The sequence below is a fragment of the Lynx rufus genome, unplaced genomic scaffold (assembly GCF_022079265.1).
Source record: "Lynx rufus isolate CCGP_SWC_20201006 ecotype Redwood Valley unplaced genomic scaffold, mLynRuf1.p SCAF_35, whole genome shotgun sequence".
Classification (NCBI taxonomy): domain Eukaryota; kingdom Metazoa; phylum Chordata; class Mammalia; order Carnivora; family Felidae; genus Lynx; species Lynx rufus.
In genome coordinates this window covers 1,095,059-1,120,849 of record NW_025814851.1, presented here as the reverse complement: position 1 = coordinate 1,120,849, position 25,791 = coordinate 1,095,059, and the positions used below count along the sequence as shown (strand labels likewise).

Genomic DNA, 25,791 nt, shown 5'->3' with positions numbered 1-25,791 from the left:
TGTTTAAAATTCTTTTGGTGGTTCCCCTACAGAATAAAATTCAGTCTCCTTTGTGTGACAGACAAGACCTTTTGTGATCTACTTGTTCAGTCTCATTTCCCACCACTCCTCCTCCTGGTTCTTTATGTCCCAGCAAGACTGAACTACTTATAGTTCTGGGAAAATTTTATACTCCTTTATCCCTCTTTTTCTTTTTGCATGCAATTCCTACTAATGTCCTCCCTTTTATAGGTCATGGCATGCCTCCTCTGTAAAAGGCCTCCTTCCTCCTGGTTCCCATTGTACTTTGTGTACATCCTTATTGAAAGTAATTATTTCATCATATCATAGTTGTTAATAAACCTGTGTCACTCATTAGCCAGAGTTATTTGAGGGCAGAGATGTCATCTTTTCATTTTTAGTATCCCCAGAACCTAGTTTAGTGCTGAACATGTAATAGATATACTGAGTGAATTTTTGAATGAATGAATGAATGAGTGGGCCTTCTTAAAATAAGCTATTGCCTGTGGCCTTTGCTTTGGATTATGTGAGAAGTGTGTAGATTCAAACCTGGAAAGTGAACTGCCCACAGTATAGAGACTCTAACTCCATAGTCTAGGAACAGAAAACTGGAACAAATGCTTTCTGAGTGCTTACTATATGCCAGGCCCCATGACAGGGACTTTGAATAAATTATTTCAATCCACACCCAATTAAAAGTTAGGTATTTCTTTTTTAAATAATGTTTTAAGTTTTTTCCTGATTATATGTGTGAGACATGCTCATTGTAGAAAAGACAAAAATAATAAGGAAATAAAAATCATCTATGAATCTGCTGTCCAGCATAATCCACTATTAAATGTTTTGTTGCATTATCTCCTGTCTTTTGACTTAGGATATAAACCTATATTTTTATAACATGGGATTGTATTATAAATACCATTTGTAGCCTGACTTTTATTTCTATTTAACATTCTGTGAGTATTTTACCAGGTTGTCAAATACTCATGTAAATCTCATTTCTGATATCCCACCATATATCTATGTGTCATCATTTACTTGGTCACTTCTTCTGTGGTTGGATACTTAACATCATTTCTACTTTTTTATAATATTATGTTATGAGGGAAACTTTAGGAGTTCTGGAAATGTTTTTCATTTTGATACAAGTTGCTGGTCAAAACAAAAAGAGAAATATGGTGCACATTGTTGCACAGTGTTCTTGTTGACATTTATAAAGAACACCACTGAGGCCATTATGAGTTGCAAATTTACAAATGTAGAAATGGGTTTATGGGATAGGCTCCTCCTTAATTACATTTCTGTGGTGAATCATGGGTTTCTTTTTTTTTATTTTTTTTATTTTTTTTTTAAATTTTTTTTTTCAACGTTTTTTATTTATTTTGGGACAGAGAGAGACAGAGCATGAACGGGGGAGGGGCAGAGAGAGAGGGAGACACAGAATCGGAAACAGGCTCCATGCTCCGAGCCATCAGCCCAGAGCCTGACGCGGGGCTCGAACTCACGGACCGCGAGATCGTGACCTGGCTGAAGTCGGACGCTTAACCGACTGGTGAATCATGGGTTTCTACGAAGACCCTGACACAGGTTAATTGCCTTATTTTTTTTCTATGAAAGAGACCACGTTTTTATCTCTTCTCATTCCTCTCTCTATGGGCTAGCAGAAAACAAGGAAGTCATCTAAGAATCAGGTCCTGGTGGGCTGCTCTTGCTTAACCCATGCATTGTGTGCACATGCACACACACCAGGCTCACAGTGCTCCATATAAGATTGTACTTAAGCACAATTGAAAATTAAATATTGTGGACTTTTCATGGTTGCTCACAACATTTAAGCCCACAGATGCCTTATAGGTGATATAAATCTGTTCACATCTCTGATGATTTCCATAGGCTAGACTGCTTCAAGTCCAGTTAGGGATTAATAATGCCAAGTTACTTCCTGGAAGATGACTATTCCATTTTGCTGCTGAGAATCTAGAATTCATGGAATTACTTTCTAAGTCTGGATTTGAACTTAGAATTATCTGGTTCCAGAGTCCAAGTTCTCAAAAGTGGAAAAAAGTTGGTATTAACTTTTTTTCTCCTGTGAAGGGCTGGGTTTTTGCAAATCACTTTTATTTGTAGAACAATGGTTCTCAAACTTTAGCATGCATCAGAATCACTTGAAAGACCTATTAAAAGACAAGATAGATAGGTAGGCCCCACTTGCAGGGTTTCTGATTTAGTAGGTGAGTGGGGGGCCACCCTCAGAACCACTGATTTAGAGCATTATTCTGTCTCAATTCCTTCCCTATCTGTGGAGTGTGACAGCTTCTGGTTTGGGGGATGGGTGTGCTAACATTTTGTTCTCAAAGTATGGTTCATTAACTGGGAATTTTTTAAAAATGTGAATTCTTGGGCTGGGACCCAGCAATCTCTATTTAACAAAACGAAAGATTCTGATGCACCCTAATTTTTGAGAATAATTGTACACTGGTGAAGAATTAGTTTGTGAGCATTTATTGACTTCTGGGGCTTTGGCAAAACCTCACCACTTTGCAGTTTTCCTATCTATAAAGGAAGTGCTGGTTGGCACATCTCCAAGGGGGGGGGGGTGTGTGGCTGAGGTGTGGACTCAAAACTCTAGAGGAAATGGCACTGGCTTCAGAATTGGGTTCGAATTCTGATTCTTTAGCAAAGGATTTCAACTCTGTGAAGCTTCAGTTTCCCCAGGAGTGGTTGTAATGATTTAAATAAAATGATAATAGCCTTTGTTTATTGAGTACTAGCTAATGTGCCTGTCACTATACTACTTTGCTTAATTATCTTTAATCTTTTTTTGTTTTTAAAATTATGGATTAAATTTATTTAATAGTTTTAGGACAATGAAAGTTATCTATTTAATACCAGATGTATTGTGGTAGTTTATGCTTTCCAAGGAATTGATACATTTCATCCAGGTTGTCAAATTTAAGTGTGTAGAATTGTTCAAAATATTATTACCCTTTTGATATCTGTAGGCTGGCTCTGTGATGATATTTCATCCCTGATACTGAAAAATTCTATTTCTCAAACTTGATAGACGTTTGTCAGTTTTATCGATCTTTTCAAAGAACAAACTTTTTGTTTCATTGACTTTCTCTATTGTCTTTCTGTTTTCAATCTGGATGTCTGCCTTTATTATTTCCTTCCTCCTGTTTTGGGTTTATTTTTTTACCTAATTTCTTGAGGTGGGAGCTTGGGTTATTGATTTAAGTCTTTACCTGTTTTCTAATGTAAGCATTTAGTATTATCAATTTAGCTATGTCCCACAAATTTTGGTATATTTTCCTTTTCATGTAGTTCAATGTAATTTTTAATTTCCTTAGAGACTTCATGTTTGACCTAAGAATTGCATAGCAGTGTGTTGTTTAGTTTCCAAGTGTTTGTAGATTTTCCTGTTACCATTCAGCTACTAATTTCTTATTGGTTCCATAGTGGTCAGAGAATATACTCTGTATGATTGCAATTTCTTTAAATATATTGAGGTTTGTTTTATGGCCAAGGATATGGTCTGTCTTGATAAATGTTCCATGGTCACATGAAAATAATCCTGCTATTGTTGGGTTGAGTTATTTTTTTATTTTTTTAAATTTTTTTTTATTTTTAAAACTTTTTTTTTAACATTTATTTATTTTTGAGACAGAGAGAGACAGAGCATGAATGGGGGAGGGTCAGAGAGAGGGAGACACAGAATCTGAAACAGGGTCCAGGCTCTGAGCTGTCAGCCCAGAGCCCAACGCGGGGCTCGAACTCACAGACCGCGAGATCATGACCTGAGCTGAAGTCGGCCGCTTAACCGACTGAGCCACCCAGGCGCCCCGAGTTATTTTTTTATATAAATGTTGCTTTACTTCTGTTGGTTGATGGTGTTTCCTGAATTCTTCTCTGTCCTTGGCTGATTTTCTAACTAGTTCAGTCAGTTGTTGAGAAGGACATATTGAAGTGTCCAGCTACAAGTGTTGATTTGCCTGTTTCCTTTCAGTTCTATCATTTATTGCTTCACATTTTGCAGCTTTGTTGTTTGATGCATATGCATTTAGGATTGCTACATCTCAGTGGATTGACCTTTTATCATTATGTGATGTGCTTCTCTGTCTCTGATAATTTTTTTGCATGCAAGTCTACCTTATGTCATATCAATGTAGCCACTCCACTTTCTTTGGATTAAACTTGCACGGTATATCCTTTTTCATCCCTTTACTTTCAGCTTCTATCATTGTATATAAGGTGAGTTTCTTGTAGACAGCATATAGTTCGGTATTATATTTATCCCCTTTTGGTATATTTAGACCATTTCTGCTTAATGTAGTTATTGATAGCTTAGGGCTTAAGTCTGTCATTTTTGTTTTGTTTTATTTTCTGTTTGTTTCCTCTGTTCTTTGTTTTCTTTATCCTACCCGCCTGTGGGTTACTTATACCTTTTCTAGAATTCCACTTTGGCTTATACATTGTGTTTTTGAATATAGATATATATAGCTTTGTATAGCTTTTTTTAATGCTTGCTCTAAGTATTAACATAATACTTACATAACTTATTACCATCAACCAGTATTGACATTTTACCAGTTTGAGTGAAGAGTAGAAGAAACCTTACTTCCCTTTAAATTCCTTTATGCTACCCTGTTTATAACATAATTATCTTAAATTATTTTGTCTATATACATTGAGAAATACATCAGACAGTGTTATAATTTTTGTTTCAACTGTCAAACATGATTTAGAAAACTCAAGAGGAGAAGGAAAGCATATTGTAGTTACCCAGGTATTTACTCCTTCCCTTGTTCTGTCTTCCTGATCTTCCCAAAGATTCCTTTTATCATTTCCTTTTTTTAAATTTTTATTTTACTTTTTTAATGTTTATTTTTGAGAGAGAGAGAGAGAGAGAGAGAGAGAGAGAGTGAGAGCAGGGAAGGGGCAGAGAGAGGGAGACACAGAATCTGAAGCAGGCTCAGGTTCTGAGCTGTCAGCACAGAGCCTGAAATGGGGCTGGAACTCCCAAACCATGAGATCATGACCTGAGCCTAAGTTGGAGGTTTAACCAACTGAGCCACCCAGGTGCCCCATTTCCTTTCTTTTTAGAGAGCTTCATTTAGCCATTTTTCTAGGATAGTTCTACTGGCAACAAATACTCTTAGTTTTCCTTCATATGAGAATGTCTTGATTTCTCTTGGATTCCTGAAGGTTTTTTCATTAGATATTAGATCCTGGGTTTTTAGTTCTTTTCCTTCAGCACTTGAAAACTATTGTGCTACTTCCCCTGTGGCCTCCATTGTTTCTGATGAGAGATCCTTGGTCATTTGAATTGGTGTTCTCCTTTAGGTAATGTGCCATTTCTTTATCACTGCTTTAAAGATTTTTCCTTTGTCTTTTGTGTTCAGGAATTTGATTATGCTGTTTTTCAGTGTAGAAATATTTCAGATTGTCTTTGGTTTTAGTTGTCTTTTTTTATTTAAAAAATTTTTAAAACATTTATTCATTTTGGAGAGAGAAACAGCATGAGTGGGGGAGGGGCAGAGAGAGTGGGAGACACAGAATCTTAAGCAGGCTCCAGGCTCTGAGCTGTCAGCACAGAGCCTGACATGGGGCTCAAACTCCCAGACCACGAGAACATGACCTGAGCTGAAGTTAGGACATGTAACTGACTGAGCCACTCTGGCACCCCTGTCTTTGGTTTTGGTCTTAATAGGTTGTTTAAGCTCTGTTCATAATTTTTTAATCTATTTTTCTTTCAATTTTATTGAGGTATAATTGACATACAGTACTATATGATTTTTAAGGTGTAGAGTATAATTACTTGACTTATATATATTGTGAAATGATTACCACGGTAAGTTTAGTTAATATCCATCACTTCATATAAATACCTCCCAGAAGAAAGGAAAGGTTTTTTTTCCCTTGTGATGAGAACTTTTAGGATTTACTCTCTAAGCAACTTTAATAAGATTTACAATACAGCAGTGTTAACTATAGTCATCATATTGTACATTATATCCCTAGTAATTAGTTATCTTACAACTGGAAGTTTGTACCTTTTGACAACTTTCTCCAATTCATTCATCCCCAGTCCCCCCCACTTCTGGTAACCACAAATCTTATCTCTTTTACTATGAGTTTGTGGTTTATTTTGTTTTGTTTAGATTCCACATAAAAGATCATATGTTATCTTTTTCTGACTGACTTATATAATGTAATGCCCTCAGGGTTTGACCATGTTGTTGCAAATGGTAGGATTTCCTTTTTTTATGGCTTAATGAAATAGTGTTCCAGTGTCTGTGTGTGTGTGTGTGTGTGTGTGACATTTTCTTTGTCCATTCATCTTTTGGTAGACACTTAGGTTTGTTCCATGACTTGGTTATTGTAAATCATGATGCACTGAACATGGGGGTGCAAATATTTCTGCAACATAGTGATTTTGTTTTCCTTTGACATTTACCTAGAAGTGGAATTGTTACATCATATGGTAGTTCATTTAAATTTTTGAAGAACCTCCATTTTTTTCCACAGTGGCTGTACCAATTTAAAATCCCACCAGCAGTGTACAAGGATTCCTTGTATGGACTTTTTTAATGATGTTTTTCCAGTCTATGACTGCAGGTTATCTTTCCATTTATTTGTGTCTTCAGTTTCTTTCATTGATATAGTTCTCAGTGTAGAGATTTTTCACCTTCTTGGTTATTTTTTATTCCTAAGTACTTTATAGTTTTTGATGCTATTGTAAGTGGGCTGATTTTTTTTGTTTCTTTTTTAGATAATTTGTTTTAGTATGTAGAAATGCTACTGATTTTTGTATATTAATTTTGTATCCTGCAACTTTACCTAATTCATTAATTAGATCTGAGTTTCTTGGTGGAGTCTTTACAATTTTCTATATCATGTCATCTGCAGAGAGAGACAATTTTACATCTTCCTTTGTAATTTTTATGCCTTTTATTTCTTTTTCTTGCCTGATTGCCCTGGCTGGGATTTCTAGTACTGTGTTGAATAGGAGTGGTGACAATGGGCACCCTTGTCTTGTTCCCGATCTTAGAGGAAAAGTTTTAAACCTTTCACCATTGAATATGATGTCAACTGTGGGCTTGACATATATGGCCTTTATTATGTTAAGGCACGTTTTCTTCTATAACCCATTTTTGGCACGTTTTCTTCTATAACCCATTTTTTGAGAGTTTTTATCATGAACAAATGTTGAATTTTATCAGATACTTTTTCTGTGCTTTTTGAGATGATCACATGGTTTTTTTCTTCCATTCTATTAATGTGATGTATCACCTTTATTGATTTGCTTATACTGAAACATTCTTGCATCCTAAGGATAAATCCCACTTGATCATGGTAAATGCTTATTTTAATATATTGCTGAATTCATTTTGCTAGTGTTTTATTGAGATTTTTGCATCTATATTCATTAGGGATATTAGCCTGTAGTTTTCTTTTCTTGTAGTATCTTTTAGTGTCTTCGTCTGGTTTTGGTATCAGGATAATGCTGGCCTCATAAAATGAGTTTGAGAGTCTTCCCTCTTCTTTGATATTTTTGGAGAGTTTGAGAAGAATTGAAATTAATTCTTCTTTAAATATTTGGGTAAAACTCACTAGTGAAGCCCTCTAGTCCTGGGCTTTTCTTAACTGGGAATTTTGTTATTGCTGATTCAGTCTCCTTACTAGTAATTTGTTCAGACTTCCTATTTTTTCCCAATTCAGTCTTGGTAGATTGGATATTTTTAAGAATTTATCCATTTCTTGTAGATTGTCCAATTTATTGGTGTAGAGTTGTTCATAGTTCAGTCTATTTTCTTTCTGTTCAAAATTGGATAATTTCTATTCTGTCTTCAGGTTTACTGTTTTTTTCCTCTTGTCTCCATTTTGCTGTTGAGCCCATCCAATGAATTTTCATTAAACTTATCATAGCGTTCCGTTCTAAAAGTGCCATTGATTCTTTTCTGTATCTTCTACTTTGCGGAAGTTCTTTATTTTTTGCTGACGTTTTCTGTCTATTCATTTGTTTCAGGCATGTTTGTAATTGTTCCTTGAAGCATTTTTATGATTACTCCTTTAAAAATCCTTGTCAGGTAATTCCAACATCTGTGTCATCTCAGTGTTGAGATTATTGATTTCCTTTGCTAATTCAAGTTGTGATTTTCCTTGTTCTTGATATAATAAGTGATTATTTTCATTATGTCCTGGATATTTTGGGTATGATGTTAGGAGATTCGGGTATTATTACATCTTCTGTTTTTGCAGGCCTCTTTTTTTTAAAAATTTTTTTTAACGTTTATTTATTTTTGAGACAGAGAGAGCATGAACAGGGGAGGGGCAGAGAGAGAGGGAGACACAGAACCCGAAGCAGGCTTCAGGCTCTGAGCCATCAGCCCAGAGCCCAACGTGGGGCTCAAACTCACAGACCGCGAGATCGTGACCTGAGCTGAAGTTGGACACTTAACCGACTGAGCCACCCAGGCGCCCCTTGCAGGCTTCTTTAGACACTGCAATTTTAGTGGCAGGGGAAGAGGGTACCCCTTAGTTACTGACAGGTAGGAGTGGAAGTCCAGGTCTCTTAGTCTCTGTTGACACCCACTACTTCAGGTCCTATTGTCCCTAGTCAGGTTGCTTTCTTCTCTAAGTTCACACATCCAGTAAGTGGCAGAGGTGATTCAAACCCAGGCAGTTTGGCTCCCAAGGCTGTACTTTTACCTCTGTGCTGTACTGCCTGTGAATACTGTACAGAATGCCCTGCTTAGTTGTGGAGAATAAATGTGATAATATACATATAACTCATAGCTCAGTTTTCTCCTCAGTTCCTTTTATGCAGGCTTCAAATTTGGTTGTTTTCTCCTCATCCCCTTAACCTGATCTATTTACTTTTTACCACTTATGAAACCCCTGGCACCACTTGTCCATCTCTCCCTCTAGAATGTCTACTCCATGAGGGCAGTGGCTGTTCTCAATATTTATTAAGTTTATGCATTTACTTTATTAACAAATATTGGTTGAGTGTCTACCATGTACCAGGCTCTGTGGTACATGTTGGGGATAATTCATCTTAATCTTGAGACCTGGTGCTGTGAATTTGCCTCTTCACTAAGGAAGCAAATTAGCATCTAGGACCCTTGGTCTCAGTGATAATTATTGAGACAGTGCAGCCACAAGTCTGATTTTCATCCGTCTGTCTTCCTGATGTGAGGAATTATCTAGCCCAATGAATGTTTGTTGAATTGAGTTGAAGAATAAATAAAACAAGACTGGGAGATGGATAAGGTGAGGACTTCTGGTGAATGAGATCGATGCTGTTAAATGTAGTGGGGCAGGTAGCAAGTGAATGAGCAGTTGTAAGTCCACGTGACGAGTGCCAAAATAGGGATAGTGTTTCGGGGGGAGTGCCATGGCAGCAGGGAAGAGGAAGAGCAGGAATGTTTTAGGCACAGGGAGCCATGTGTGATGAGACCCATAGAACTGAAAGAGCATGGCATTGAGAGTCCAGCTGGCTTTTCAATTTTTTTTCATGTTTGTTTATTTTTGAGAGGGGGGAGGGGCAGAGAGAGAGGGAGACACAGAATCAAAAGCAGGTTCCAGGCTCTGAGCTGTCAGCACAGAGCCTGACATGGCTCCAGGCTCGAACTCACAACCCGTGATATCGTGACCTGAGGCAAAGTCAGACCCAGCTGGCTTTTCAGAGCAGGGCTGATGTCATGGGTGTGTGACCAGTCACACAGAGCCTCATATTTGGAAAGGGACACCATGCTTGAGGTTTAATGTTTTGTGGTTGTTTTGAAATTCTTAATAATTTTACCTGTTTGTATGTGAAATTTATGTTTTGCCTGTGAAATCCAGTGGGACAATGGATTGTTTCTTAGGGACTTAGAGCTTTAGCTCGCATGTGGTCCTACCTCCTACTACCTCCCTACTCCCTGAACAGGTTCTCAGTTGGTTGCCTGGGGCACCAGGTCTGGATGCAGGTGCAAGAGAGTCAGCATTGAGTGCATGCATCCTGTGCACTGAGTCACAGGGTGTGGCCTGTACTTCCCCTTTGAGTATCCTCATGCCCAGGGAGCATGACAATAAATAACAAATCAAAAGGCCTATGACAAGTTGAGAGACTGTGGAAGAAAGGAAAATAGATTTTTTTCCTCTGTGTTATGAACAAGAGGCTCCTGATTTTCATTTGCACCAGGCCTTATAAATTATGTAGCTGACGCTGCACGTGAGAAGCCAGAGTTGAGGCCAGAGAGGCAAGGCTTGTAGACCATGGTAAGTTTATACTTTAAACGTAAGAAAAATAGGAAGGCTGTGAGGGATTTTGAGCAAGGGTTGACAAGATCAAATGGGTGGGTTTTTAAAAAGATTATTTATTTGTTTATTTACTTTGAGAGACAGCACACGTGCATGTGCTCACACACATACGCATGCACGCACAAGCAGGGGGAAGGGCAGAGAGAAAGGGAGAGAGAATCCCAAGCAGGCTCTGTGCTGTCAGCGGGGCTTGAACTCAGGATCCGTGAGATCATGACCTGAGCTGAAATCAAGAGTCAGATGCTTAACCTACTGAGCCACCCCAGGCGCCCCTCAAATTGGTGTTTTTAAAAGTGGTCCCTTTGACTGTAGTGTGGAGGGCCAGTTGGGTGAAGACAGAATAGAGGCCAGGAGCCCAGTTGGAGGGCAGGACAGTAATCCTAGCTGGAGATAACAGGGGCCTGGATTAGGGCAGGGGCAATAAGGATGACAGAAGGGCACAATTGATAGCTAATCAAGAGATAGAATTGCTAGGACATGATAGCTTGAATGATACAGAGCACTTTCTATGTATGAAGCAGTGTTGTAAACACCTTCTATGGATTAACTCATTTATTTTTGATAACAACTTTGTGATGTACATACAATTTTTATCCCCACCTTAGGGATGAGGAAACTGAGGCACAGAGGTAACATGCTCAAGTTCCCATACTAATAAGTGGCAGTTACAGCTAGGATATAAACTCAGGCAGTCTGAGGTTATGGTGCCATTTGCCAAGAGAGGGAGTATGTTGGGGGGGCAGGCTGAGGGAGAAATTGAATTTGGACATGTGAAATTTGAAACATGTAAAGAGTCTATCCAGTAGAAGAACCAGGAAGCATTTCTAGGGAGGGGTCTGAAACTCAGCAGAGAGATCTAGCTTGCCATCATAGGTGCATAAGGGGCACATTGAGCTCTGGGAGTGAGATCGACAAGGGAAAGTGAGGAGAGAAGAAGGCCTAGGAAGCATCAACATTTAAGGAGTGGACAGGACAAAAAGGGTGCATTGGGAGACAGAAGGAGCAGCCAGAGACATAATTAAGATCACATCACATCCCTGCTTACAATTCTCCCATGGATTTCACCCAGTTCTTCACTCAGGAAAAGCCAACATCCTTTATGATGGCCTATGAGACCCTACTATGTGAGCCCATTACCTTTCTGACCTATTGCTGTCCCCCTTACTCTCTCTATTCCAGAATACTGTCCTCCTCTGTTGCTTCAGTAATCTGGGCACACTACTACCACAGAGCCTTTGTACTTGCTATTCTCTCTACTTGGGATGCTCTTCCCTCATATCCATATGGCTTGCTTCCTTACTCCCTTCAGGTCCTTATTCAAAAGTCATTTTGTCAGTGAGTTCGTATGTAAGATTTCAGTACCTATTGGCTTCCTTACCTAAAATTTCAATACCATTGCTATCCCCTTACCCCACTGTGTGTGTGTGTGTGTGTGTGTGTGTGTGTGTACACACATGCACATATATTCCCCTTCCTGCTTTATTTTTCTACTTGGTTCTTCTCACTATTATACAATGTATCTCACTGATTACGTGGATTTATTTTGTTTCTTTAAAAAAAATTTTTTTGGGGCGCCTGGGTGGCGCAGTCGGTAAAGCGTCCGACTTCAGCCAGGTCACGATCTCGCGGTCCGGGAGTTCGAGCCCCGCGTCGGGCTCTGGGCTGATGGCTCAGAGCCTGGAGCCTGTTTCCAATTCTGTGTCTCCCTCTCTCTCTGCCCCTCCCCCGTTCATGCTCTGTCTCTCTCTGTCCCAAAAATAAATAAACGTTGAAAAAAAAAAATTAAAAAAAAAAAATTTTTTTTGACGTTTATTTATTATTGAGAGAGAGACACAAAGCGTGAGCAGGGGAGAGGCCAAGCGATGGAGAGACACAGAATCTGAAGCAGGCTCCAGGCTCTGAGCTGTCAGCACAGAGCCCGACGTGGGGCTCGAACCCACAAACCATGAGATCATGACCTGAGCCAAAGTCGGACGCTTAACCGACTGAGCCACCCAGGCACCCTGGATTTATTTTGTTTCTTGTTTGCTTCTGCCACTACAATGGTATCAGCTCCAGGAGGGCAGGGATTTCTGTATGCTTTGCTCTATGTCCTTACCTCCCTAGCAGTTGGACCAGGGCCTGGAAGATGCTCAGTAATGGGTTTTAAAAAATTTTTAATGTGTATTTATTTTTGAGAGAGACAGAGTATGAGTGGGGGAGGGGCAGAGGAAGGGAGACAATCTGAAGCAGGCTTCAGGCTCTGAGCTATCAGCACAGAGCCCGAGGCAGGGCTTGAACTCACAAACTGCGAGGTCATGACCTGAGCTGAAGTTGGATGTTTAACTGACTGAGCCATCCAGGCTCCCCTCAATAATGTTAACTGAAGAAATGGACATCAGGCAAATGGAGTGTTATAGAAGTCAAAGGTAGAGAACTTGTCAAGTGGGGAGAGAGCAGAGGGTCAGCACTGTGTGCTAATACTGCTAAGAGATCAAGTGAGATAAAGGAGAGGAGTACTTATTGCATGTATCAATAAGGAAGTCAGAACATTGATGAGCTCTGTTTTAAAGAAGGTGGGGACTAAAATCAGACTGCAGCAGGGTAAGAAAGTATACATAACAACTCTAGAAAATTCCTCTTATAAGTTTGGCTCTGATAGAACATCTCTGGATAATACCAGGTGGCAAGAAGTAGGTAGACTTTTTAGTGTATACAGTTTTGTACCTTTTGAGTTTTGTGCCATTACTAACTGATAACTATTCAAATAAGTCAGTATCAACCTGCATACAAAGAAGATATTTGGCTGTGAAGTGGCAGAGGGGCAGACAGGAGGGAGGGTCTTATCTTTTTTAATTGTTTAAATGCTATTGTGAAGGAGACTTTTTGGAAGGGAGGGAGGAAGAGGTTGAAGATACTGAAGAAAGAAGGGATAATTGATTGAGAAGATTAAAAAAAGATGGGAACCTGGGTGGAAAAGCCAACTTTGGAAAGATTGAAGGATATTTCTTTCATTGTAACCAGAGGAAAGGATGGGTACCGAAGGAGGTAGATTTGGTGTGGAAAGCTGAGATAGTTCCCATCTGATTACTTCATCTTGTCTAAGAAGTAGGCAGGGTCATTTTCTGAACGAGGAGGGAGGTAATGGGACCATGGATTTGATATAACCACTGTGAATGATGGGAGAGAGAATTGAGCAGGGAAATATAGGAGGATTCTGAGGAAACATGACCCAGATATTTTTTCAATAGACTTTATTTTTTAGAGTAGTTTAAAGTTCACAGTCAAATTGAGAGGAAGATACAGATATTTCCCATATTCCTCCTGCCCCCACATGTGTAGCCTCTCCCATTATCAGCATTCCTCACCAGAGTGGTACATTACCATTGACAAACCTACACTGACACATGATTATCACCCAAAGTCCATAGTTTACCACAGTGTTTACTGTTGGTGTTGTACATTCTATGGGTTTGGACAAATGTATAATGACATGCATTCACCATTATAGCATTTTAGTATCATGCAGAATAGTTTCACTGCCTTAAAAAATTCTCTGTGCTCTACCGATTCATCTCTCTCTCCCCGATAACCTCTGGCAATCAGTTTTTACTGTCCCCATGGTTTTGCCCTTCCCATAATGTCATATAGTTGGAATCTATAATGCATAGCCTTTTCAGATTGGCTTCTTTCACTTCATAATATGTGTTCAGGTTTCCTCCATGCCTTTTCCTGGCTTGATAGCTCCTTTCTTTTTAGTGCTGAATAAACATTTCATTGTTTGGATATACCACAGTTTATTTATCCATTCACCTATTGAAGGACATCATAATTGCTTCCAAATTTTGGCATTTATGAAAAAAGATGCTATAAACATCCATGTGTAGGTTTTTGTTCAGTTCCTTTGAGTAAATGCCAAGGAGCATGATTGATGGATTGTATGTTAAGAGTATATTCAGTTTTTTAAGAAATTGCCAAACTGTCTTCCAAAATGGCTGTACCATTTTGTATTCCCACCAGCAGTGAATAAGAGTTCCTTTTGCTCTACCTCCTCATTAGCATTTAGTGTTGTCAGTGTTCTGAATTTTGGCTATTCTGATAGATGATGTATAGTGGTATCTCATAGTTGTTTTAATTTTAGTTTTCCTAACATATGATGTGGAGCATCTTTTTATATGCTTATTTTCCATCTGCATATATTCTTCGGTGAGGTTTCTGTAGAGATCTTTTGCCCATTTTTAAATCAGGTTTGTTTTATTGCTAATTTTTAAGAGTTCTTTGTATATTTTAGATAGCATCCTTTATCAAATATGTATTTATGCAGTTGTTTACTCCCAGTCTTTGGCTTGTCTTGTTTTTCTCTTGACAGTATCTTTCAAAGATCATATTTTTAATTTTAATGAAGTCTATTTTATCAATTCCTTTTTTCATGGATCATGCCTTTGGTATTACATCTAAAAATAATTATTGCTATGCCCAAGCTCATTTAGATTTTTATCCTATGTTATATTCTAGGAGTGTTGTACTTTTGCATTTTACATTTAGGTCTGTGATCCATTTTGAGTTCCATTTTTGTGAAGTGTACAAGTTCTGTGTCAAGATTCATTCACTTGCATGTGGATGTCCAGTTTCAGTACCATTTGTTGAAAAGACTATCTTTTTGCCCCATTGTACTACCTTTGCTCTTTGTCAAAGATTAGTTGACCATACTTATGTAGGTCTACTTCTGGGCTCTCTATTCTGTTTTATTGATCTGTTTGTCTATCTTTCATCTATACCACACTGTCTTGATTACTGTAGCTTTATAGTGAGTCCTGAAATCAGGTTGCATCAGTCTTCCAACTTTGTTCTTTTCATTCGATATTGTGTTGACTATGCTGTGACTCAGATATTTTGGACAGTGTGAATTTATTGTGGTGCTGATCCAGTGGGTGATTTTTCTCCAGCCATGTCCAATGGTCCAGTGTTACATAGTTGGATTGAGCCAGGGTTGGAATGTGCACGTGGGAGTGATGGAAAGGCAGTGGGGCAAGGGAGTTGATATCTGTTGGAGAATGGCTGAAGGGAGGAATGCTGGAATCTAAGCTAGATAGGGAAAAAGGGTGAAGTTAAGAATAGATGAAGAGGTGAAAAGTAGGCTCAAGGGATTTTGAGAGCAAAGAACAGGTGTAATGAATAAGAGCTGGATGATTATATTTGTGGTCACGAGTATGCTGTATGAATTTCATATTCTAGATGTGGAGCTATTGCAAGTATTGACAAGGGCTGGATGATGACCATGAGAATTGATAGCTGAAAGGGAAGTGGAGACACCAGCCTCTGAAGATAAGGAGGTCAAAGAGCTAAGAGGCCAGTGTGTTGGGCCTCTGCATCAGTACTAACATCGTGTGGGATGTTGGCAGGACTTGGGATGGAGAAGAATCTGTGAAACAGGTTCTTAAATGAGTGAAAGGGGTATGTTGGGGAGCTGAGGAGCTGACAGTGAAGAGGAGTGGAAAGAGGCATGTCTAGATGATATGAAGCTCAAAGGAGTAAGAGATCTGGGGCACCTGGGTGGCTCAGCTGGTTAAGCATCTGACTCTTGATTTCAGCTCAGGTCATGATCTTGTGGTTCATGGGTTTGAGCCCCTCATCAGGCTCTGCGCTGACAGTGCGGAGCCTGCTTGGGATCCTCTCTCTCCTTCTCTGCTCCTCCCCCACTCGCTCATGCTCTCTCTCTCAAACATTTTTTTAAAAAGGAGTAAGAGATCATACACAGGGGTAGAGGAGAGATGATCTCTCACTGGAGAGTGAGGGGAATGTCTGCTTCCAACACAGCCCTGAGTTACATAAGGGTCTGGTAGAATGCATAACTTCTGCCTGATTGGGGTTCTAGCACAGTGCTTCTTAGATGTTCTGTGGTGAAGGACTGGGTTTGTCTGTTTTTTAAAATTTCCAAACAATAATGGACCAATCATTTGGTACAATAAAAAATGAATTACTAGAAAAATGGATGAACCAAAAAAGCTGTACAAAATATAAGCCCCAATTTCTTATTGTTAGATTCAACAGACATAAAATTATTCAGCCAAATTGTCATAAAAGTTTGTGGATGCTCATGCTGACTTTTTGTACTTATTACAGACCTGTGGTGAACAGTTCACGTATGAGCATTAGTCTGTGGACCACACCGAGTGGCACTTGTATAGAGAAGATGGCTTCTCCTAGGAGAAGCTGTGGTCAGTAAGCCAGGAAGGTGAAGAAGGGGTTTGTTGAAGGGGTTATGAATTAGATGGGTTTGTTTACCAAGAAATGGGGTTGCTTGGGGATACAAGAGAAAAGTTAGGAATGTTGATGACCAGTGGATGTTTGGGGGTGGAGAAAGTACATAGCTATATGGGATGAAAGTTCAGGAGAGAGGGATGACTAGTGGTTCCTTCTTGAGCAGTGTCCAAGGCTAACGGGTGTGAGACAGAGAAAGCATGTGGTCTGACAAAGTGAGTTAATGCTACAAGGTCTGGGGAATATATTTAAAGAAAGTTTAGGCAGGTGAAGGGTGAGATGTGCTTCTCTGTGCTCACTGTGCTAAGCACTTTATTTATTATTTTATTTATTTATTATTTTTTTATTCTCAAGTTAGTTAAGATACAGCGTAGTCTTGGCTTCAGGAGTAAAACCCAGTGATTCATCACATATGTGTAATATGTGCTCATCCCAACAAGTGCCCTCCTTAATGCCCATTATCCATTTAACCCATACCCCCACCCCTCTACCCCCATCAGCCCTCAGTTCTGTGTATTTAAGAGTCTCTTATGGTTTGCTTCCCTCATTATTTTTCCTTCCCTTCCCCTATGTTCACCTGTTAAGCTTCTCAAATTCCACATATGAGTGAAATCATATGATATCTGTCTTTCTCTGGCTATTTCACTTAGTGGCAAGATTTTATTCTTTTTGATTATTGAATAGTAGTTCATTGTATATATATACCACATCTTCTTAATCCATTCATCAGTTGATGGACATTTGGGCTCTTTCCATAGTTTGGGTATTGTTGATGATGCGACTATAGCCATTGGGGTGCATGCACCCTTTCTATCAGCATGTTTGTATCCTTTGGATAAATTCCTAGTAGTGCAATTACTGGGTCATAGGGTAGTTCTATTTTTAATAAAAAAATTCTTTTAATGTTTATTCATTTTTGAGAGACAGAGACAGAACATGAGTGGGAGAAGGGCAGAGAGAGGAGACACAGAATCCAAAGCAGGCTCCAGGCTCTGAGCTATTAGCACAGAGTCCGACGGGGGACCTGAACTCACGAGCCATGAGATCATGACCTGAGCTCAAGTCGGACACTTTACCAACTGAGCCACCCAGCCGCCCCTCTGGTTTTAATTTTTTGAGGAACCTCCATACTGTTTTCCAGAGTGTGTGCCAAGTACTTTAAATACATTATCTGAGCCCTTAGAAAAACTCCACCAAGTTGATGGTGATATCCTCAATTTATTGATATGCAGCAGATTTACAGACACAGGATTAGCAGTTAGCAGTTGGGACAGGGGTGGGGTCCTGATCCCAAGAAGTCAGTTTGTGAGCATGATCTTGGAGGAAAAAGTTGGAGTTCTGCCCTATTTTTATGCTCCCTGCTGTGTGTGGCTGACCAAGGATTTTAGGAGTTTAATCTTAGCCAGAAGTTATTAGGAGGGCTGCTAATGACTTTGGTGAGGAAGGATTTACTTTTGTGAGATGAACATCTCACATAAACTTAAACTCAAATTTTCAAAATTAAATAAACTGTTTTATATATTACATTATGAAATAAGTAACATATGTTCATTGTAGAGCATTAGAAAATACAAATAAGAGAAAAATGACCTGTAATCCTTCACTCAGAACCACTGTTGATTATAAAATACTCTTTTCAGTCCTTTTCATTTAATCAAGTAAAATAGTTAAGTAAAGTTTAAAGTTTTGATTATATGTTGAAGTCAGAATATTTTAGATATATTGGTTAAATTAAATTTTAAAATTAATTTCACCTGTTTCTTTTTACTTTTTTTTTAATTTTAGAGAGAGTGAGTGTGCACAAGCAGGGGAGAAGGGCAGAAGGAGGGAGAGAGATAGAATCGTAAGCAGGCTCCATATTCGGTGTGGAGCCCGACATGGGGCTTCATCCCATGACTCTGGGATCATGACCTGAGCCAAAATTAAGAGTTGGGACACTCAACTGAGCCACCCAGGCACCCCTCTTTTTACCTTTTTAATGTGATTATTAGAACATTTAAACTTATATATCTGGCTCACATTATATTTCTGTTGAACAGCACTGTTTTAGAATCTCTTCTAGCTTTTACCATTCTAAGTCTTTTTTTAAAATGTTTTAAATGTTTATTTATTTTTGAGAGAGAGACAGTGTGAGCCGAAGAGGGGCAGAGAGAGGAGATACAGAATCTGGAGCAGGCTCCAGTCTCTGAGCTGTCAGCACAGAACCCGATGTGGAGCTCAGACTCACGAACCGTGAGATCATGACCTGAGCTGATGTTGGATGCTTAACCGACTGAGCCACCCAGGCGCACCCCCATTCTGAGTCTTAATGAAGCTTTGCTGTCTGTACATTTTTAGCTCTGTCATAATTGTTGTAGACCAGTGTGGTCCAATATAACTTTTTGCATTGGTGAAAGTGTTTGATAATCTGCCAAGTACGGTAACCTCTAGCCGCATGAGGCTACTGAGCATTTGAAATGTAGCTAGATGATGCAGGGACAGCATTTAAAATTTTATTGAATTAATTTAAATGTAAATAGCTATGTATACTGGACAGCACAGTTCTAGACCTTACGAAAAATAAAATTCCCATAAACGTTGGCTGTTTTTCTCTTTTCTAGTTGTGTTGGCGTTGAAGAAGAGAAAGCTGCTGACATTGACCTCTACCACTGTCCCAACTGTGAAGTCTTACATGGGCCCTCCATTAGTAAGTACATCTTGGAGTTTTCAAGAGAAAGTGGTCCAGAGGTGAGACAAAACGAAGGAAGCTTAAAAGGAAGATTGCCTTTGAGCGCTTGGGAAATAGCAAAAGCCTGTGTAGGCCCAGCAGGTTAGCAGCTACCCCAGTGAGAGGGCAGAATTGCAGAGCTTTACCTCCCTCTCTTCCTAGGGAATTCCCAGAGGAAGCACCAACCTCACCAGGAACTTTTCCTGAGTATGTGAGGGCCTAGTTGACTTCAGGTGCTCCAAGGGGTTGTTAGACTGGAAGATAAGCAGGATCTGCTGAGGCCTTTGCTCTTGGAACCCTACATAGCTCATGGCCATTCTGACTCAGTCTTGTGTCTTTCTCTGGCTTAGTGAAAAAACGCCGTGTATCTTCGAAAGGGCATGATACACACAAGGGGAAGCCAGTGAAGACCGGAAGTCCTACATTCATTAGAGAGCTCCGGAGTAGGACCTTTGACAGGTGAGGGTTGGTGAATGCCAGGGCTCTGGGAGGCTAGGATTCGTTTCTTCCCAACTTTGCCACTGGCTGTCTCATTAGATGCCTCCCCCATTTAGGAATGTTCCCTCTGGGAGGAATCTTCTGTTTTAGTCATTTTTCTAAGAAACATTGTTAGAGTTTCATCCTACATGCGGAGTACATTAAGGTCCACTTGTAAAAACTTTTGTTAGATTGGGAGGCAGTTTTCACCTGTTAGAGGATATTTGCATGCACCCAAGGAATGCTTCAACTAGGAGTCTAAAGATCAAAAAGTTTAATTCTCTCATTGTAGACAAGAGGAAACTCTTTTTAAAAATAAAAAAAAATATGTTCGGTCATGTATTTCTTTTAAATAAAAAAAGTTTTCTCCCTTTTAATGTGTTTTTTAAAATTGTTTAATTTTTATTTTAAAATTAAACTCTGTGCCCAACTTGGGGCTTGAACTCACAACCCTGAGATTAAGAGTCACATGCTCTACTGACTGAGCCAGCCAGGTGGTTTATTTTTACCTTTTAAAAATATTAAAATGAGCTTATTAAAAAGAAGTTCCTTACACAAAAATAATGAATTAGAAAAAGTAATGAATAAAGCACTCACTTTTGCTTGGTTTTTAATTCATGCAACCATTTTCAGCTGTCTTGTAATTGAAATGTTACTTAGAATTATGTGTTTCTTCACCTTAATATCTTTTGATTTGTTTGTTCAGAGGCAGTGAGTCTCCTTTCTGTCCCAGACCCCTCAGATCCCTTCTTTAGTCAACAAGTTTCTTGTACATTCTTCCAGAAATAGGTTTTACTTATATAAATGTGTGTGTGTGTGTATCCTACTTTTCTAAAAAAAGCATAAATACACTCAGTGTTCTTCATCTTGCTTTTTTTTAAACCTAAATTATATATCTTGGAGCTCAGTCCATACCAGCACATACTGGTGGTTTTCATTCTTTTTCATGGATGTTTAGTATTCCATTGTATGGATATTTATTTATTTATTTAACCAGTCCTCTATTGATGTACACTTAAATTGATTTTAGTATTTTGCTGTTAGAAAAAAATGATGCAGTGAATGTCTTTGTACTTTTTTGCATATGTGGATTAAGTATATGTGTAGATTTACTAACTAAAAGTGAAATTGTAAGACTAACGATTATCTGCTTTAAAAATGTTTATAAATGTTGGCAACTTGTTTCCAAAGTGACTGTACCATTTCTTATTCCCACTAGATAGTGTGTGAGGATGGCTGTTTCCCTATATCTTGGCCAACACTGTTTATTATCAAACTCTTTGCCTTTCCGATAAGATAAAATATGAAATGTTTCCACTTGCATCTAGTTATGAAGAAGGCACATATTTTTGTGCCTTTGTAAGTCATCTTTATTTCTCTGTTTATTTCCTGCTTATTTGACAATTTTTCTATTGGATTACTGCCCATTTTTTACTGATTTATAATAGGTTTTCTTACAGAAAATTTTATTTAAGCATTTATTTGTTGAAGTATAATTAACATACAGTATTATATTAGTTTCAGCTATATAATATAATGATTTAGCAATTCTATCCATTACTTAGTTCTCATGATCCACATATGAATAAAATCATATGATATTTGTCTTTTTATATCTGACTTATTTCACTTAGTATTATACTCTCTAGGACCATCCATGTTGTTGCAGATGGCAAGATCTGATTCTTTTTATGGCCAAGAAATATTCCATTGTATATATATACCACATCTTCTGTATCCATTCAGTAATATTCCATCATATATATATATATATATATATATATATATATATATACCACATCTTTTGTATCCATTCATCTATGCAGGGACATTTGGGTTGCTTCTGTATATTAGATATTGTAAATAAGGCTACATTAAATAATGAGATTATCACCTTATAACTGTCAGAATGGTGAGAATAAGAAAGACAGAAATGACAGGTGTTACAGAGGATGTAGAGAAAAAGGAACCCTTGTACACTGTTGGTGGGAATGCAAACTCGTGTAGCCACTGTGGAAAACAGTATGGAGGTCCCTCAAATAATTAAAGATAGAAATTTTTTATGATCCAGTAATTCTACTACTGGGTATTTACCCAAAGAACATGAAAACATGAATTCAAAAAGGTATATTCACCCCTATATTTCCTTGTAGGAAATTTTAATTTTTATGTAGTTAAATTTATTTATTGCTATTTTTAATGACTAGTGGGCCTTGTGTCTCCCATATTTTTTCTACTATATGGCTTCATTTTTTCAAGTTTTTATTTAAATTCTAGTTAGTTAACATATGGTTAAATATATAACACTCAGTGCTCATCACAAGTGCCCCTCCTTAATATCCATCACCCATTTACCCCACCCCCCACCCACATCCCACATGCACCTCTCTCCTTCAACCCTCAGTTTTCTATAGTTAAGGGTCTCTTATGGATTGCTTCCCTCTCTTTTTTTCCCCCTTCCTTCCCATATGTTCATCTGTTTAGTTTCTTAAATTCCACATATAAATGGAACCATATGTTCTTTATCTTTCTCTGACTACTTTGCTTAGCATAATACACTCTAGCTTCATCCGCATCATTGCAAAGGACAAGATTTCATTCCTTTTTTTTTTAATTTTTGTTTTTACATTTATTTATTTTTGAGAAACAGTGAGACAAAGCATGAGCGGGGGAGGGGCAGAGAGAGAAGGAGACACAGAATCCAAAGCAGGCTCCAGGCTCTGAGTAAGTGGTCAGCACAGAGCCTGATGTGGGGCTGGAACCCACGAACTGTGAGATCATGACCTGAGCTGAAGTTGGGCCCTCAACCGACTGAGCCACCCAGGCGCCCCTTCTTTTTTTTTTTTTAATTTTATATATTTTGAGAAAGAAAGAGATCACTCATGCGTGTGAGCAGGGGAGGAGGAGGAAGAGAAGGAGGAGGGAGGAAGGGAGAAAGAGAGAGAGATAGAGAGAGAGAGAGAGAGAGAGAGAGAGAATCTCAAGCAGGCTCTGCACTGTCAACACAGAGTCCAATGTGGTGCTGAATCTTGCGATCTGTGAGATCATGACCTGAGCCAAAATCAAGAGTAGGATGCTTAACTGAGCCACCTAGGCACCCCAAGATTTCATTTTTTTTGATGGCCGAGTAATATTTCATTGTATATATACACCATTGTATGTATACACCACATCCTCTTTATCGATTCATCAGTCGATAGACTTTTGAGCTTTTTCCATAGTTTAGCTATTGGTGATAATGCTGCTATAAACATCGGGGTGCATATACCCCTTTGAATCAATATTTTTGTGTATTTTGGGTAAATAGCTAGTAGTGCAATTGCTGGGTCATAGGGTAGTTCTATTTTTTATTTTTTTAAGGAACCTCCATACTGTTTTCCAGAGTAGCTGCACCAGTTTGCATTCCCCCCCAACAGTGTAAGAAGGTTCCCCTTTCTCTAAATCCTCACCAACATCTGTTGTTTCCTGTTTCTATTTAGCCATTCTGACAGGTGTGAGGTGGTATCTCATTTGGTTTTGATTTGTATCTCCCTGATGATGAGTTATGTTGAGCATCTTTTCATGTGTCTATTAGCCACCTGTATGTCTTCTTTGGAAAAATGAACAAAACTAAAAGGCAGCCTGTGGAATGGGAGAAGATATTTGCAAATGATGTATCTGATAAAGGATTAGTATCCAAAATCTATAAAGAATTTATCAAACTCAACACCCCAAAAATAAATAATCCAGTTAAGAAATGGAGAAGACATGAACATTTTTCCAAAGAAGACATACAGATGGCTTCATTTTTTTTTCAATTTAAATGTTGATCTATCTAGAATTATGTAAAGAGAAAGATAGACATTGAGCTTAATATTTTTCCAGTTGCTTGTTCCAACACAACTTGGTCAAATAGTCCATCTTCCTCCAACATGATTTAAAAAAATAAAAACTCCTGTTTTCTAGTTAATTACATACATGTGTTGAGAAATTGGTTGTAAAAATTGTTTTTTTAATCAGTCTTTTATTTTTTATTTTTTATTTATGTTAATTCCAGTATAGTTAGCATACAGTGTTCTGTTAGTTTCAGGTGTACGGTATAGTGATTCACCAATTGTATACATTACTCAGTGGTCTTCAAGATAAGTGTACTCTTAAACCCCCTTCACCTATTTCCCCCATCCCCCCCACTTACTTCCCCTCTGATAACCATGTTTATTCTCTGTAGTTAAGAATCTGTTTTTTGATTTGTCTCTTTATTTTTCCTTTGTTTGGTTTCTTAAATTCCACATATAAGTAAAATCATCTGGTATTTGTCTTTTTCTGACTAACTTACTTAACTTAACATTATACTCTGTAGCTCTGTCCATGTCGTTGCAAATGGTAAGATTTCATTCTTTTTTGTGGCTGAATAATATTCCAATGTATATATATATGCCATTATATGTATGTATGTATGTGTGTGTGTGTGTATACACACACACACACACACATCTTCTTTATCCATTCATCAATTGATGGACATTTAGGTTGCTTCCATAATTTGACTATTGTAAATAATGCTGCAATAAAATAGGGGTACATATTATCCTTTCAAATTAGTGTTTTCATATTCTTTGGGTAAGTACCCAGTAGTGTGATTACTAGATCATATGGTAGTTCTGTTTTTATTTTTTTGAGGAACCTCCATACCGTTTTTCACAGTGGCTGCACCAGTTTGCATTCCCGCCAACAGTACATGAGGGTTCCAGTTTGCCCACATCCTCGCCAACACTTGTTGTTTCTTGTGTTTTTGATTTCAGCCATTCTGACGGGTATGAGGTGATATCTCATTGTAGTTTGGATTTGCATTTCCCTGATGATGAGTGACGTTGAACATCTTTTCATGTGTCTATTGGCCGTGTGTATGCCCTCTTTGGAGAAGTGTCTGTTCATGTCTTCTGCCCATTTTTAAATTGGATTACTTGCATTTTTTTTGTGTGTGTTGAGTGTGTAAGTTCTTTATATATTTTGGATACTAACCCTTTATTGGATATGTCATTTGCAAATCAGTCTTTTTTTATTTGCCAGTGTTTTAAATGGGTGACCCTGCTCTGGGTTAGAGTAAATTAACTAAAATTGCAGATACATCTTTTCTTTCTGGGCAGGTTATTGACTGATTTCTTCTTTTGCCATTCAGAGAAGAGTATGCTATTAAAAAGATATCCTTGGGTTAGCTCCCCACCTCTGCCAGTGACCTGGTTTCTTACCTTGGATAAGTCATTTCTTCCCTGGCACATGAAGTATATGTCATGAGTTTACAGTCCACATTAAGGTCTGCTCAGGAAGGCCCCACCCCTTGGGTGAATGGCAGCATCAAGTGAAGCCTTTAGTGTCAGTGCCTCTGGGGCTCAGGCTTTCTCTCATGTGGCCCGCAGCTCAGATGAAGTGATTCTGAAGCCCACTGGAAGTCAGCTGACTGTGGAATTCTTGGAGGAGAATAGCTTCAGTGTGCCCATCCTAGTCTTGAAGAAGGATGGATTGGGGATGACGCTGCCTTCACCATCATTCACTGTGAGGGACGTGGAACACTACGTTGGTAAGAAAGATGAACTATCCTAACTGTGACATCATTCACTCCCATCAAGACCAGTGACCCTTTGCGTCCAGTCTACCTTTGCATTTCTTTTCTAGCCATCTTGGGAATATGAGGTAAAGTGCTTTGCCTGGAGTCAGTCTTTGGCAAAACTAGAACCAAAATCCTGGTTTTCTTTTCCTCCTTAATAGGCCCCGAGCCCCCAGGCTGAGCCCCACTTTTTTTTTTTACCAGGGAAATTCCAGGGATCATGGGAGTCTCCCTTCTTTTTTTTTTTTTTTAATTTTTTTAACCTTTTTATTTATTTTTGAGACAGAGAGAGACAGAGCATGAATGGGGAGGGGCAGAGAGAGAGGGAGACACAGAATCGGAAGCAGGCTCCAGGCTCCGAGCCATCAGCCCAGAGCCCGACGCGGGGCTCGAACTCACTGACCGCGAGATCGTGACCTGAGCTGAAGTCGGACGCTTAACCGACTGAGCCACCCAGGCGCCCCAGGAGTCTCCC

The 25,791-nt window shown here is 38.7% G+C and overlaps 1 protein-coding gene across 5 annotated transcripts in view; it reads left to right on the top strand.

Annotated features, from left to right (window-relative positions):
* Nucleotides 1-25,791, top strand: part of PHF8 (PHD finger protein 8) — an 89,484-nt gene that overhangs the window by 3,165 nt on the left and 60,528 nt on the right. For all 5 annotated transcript variants that reach the window (XR_006964732.1, XM_047093610.1, XM_047093611.1 and 2 more), the window contains 3 exons: nucleotides 19,149-19,234; nucleotides 19,606-19,714; nucleotides 25,129-25,289. Coding sequence is in view for 4 of the 5 variants with exons in the window: in XM_047093610.1 (XP_046949566.1) it covers nucleotides 19,149-19,234; nucleotides 19,606-19,714; nucleotides 25,129-25,289 (356 nt within the window). In the remaining variant the exon portion in view is untranslated. The remainder of the gene's footprint in view (nucleotides 1-19,148; nucleotides 19,235-19,605; nucleotides 19,715-25,128; nucleotides 25,290-25,791) is intronic.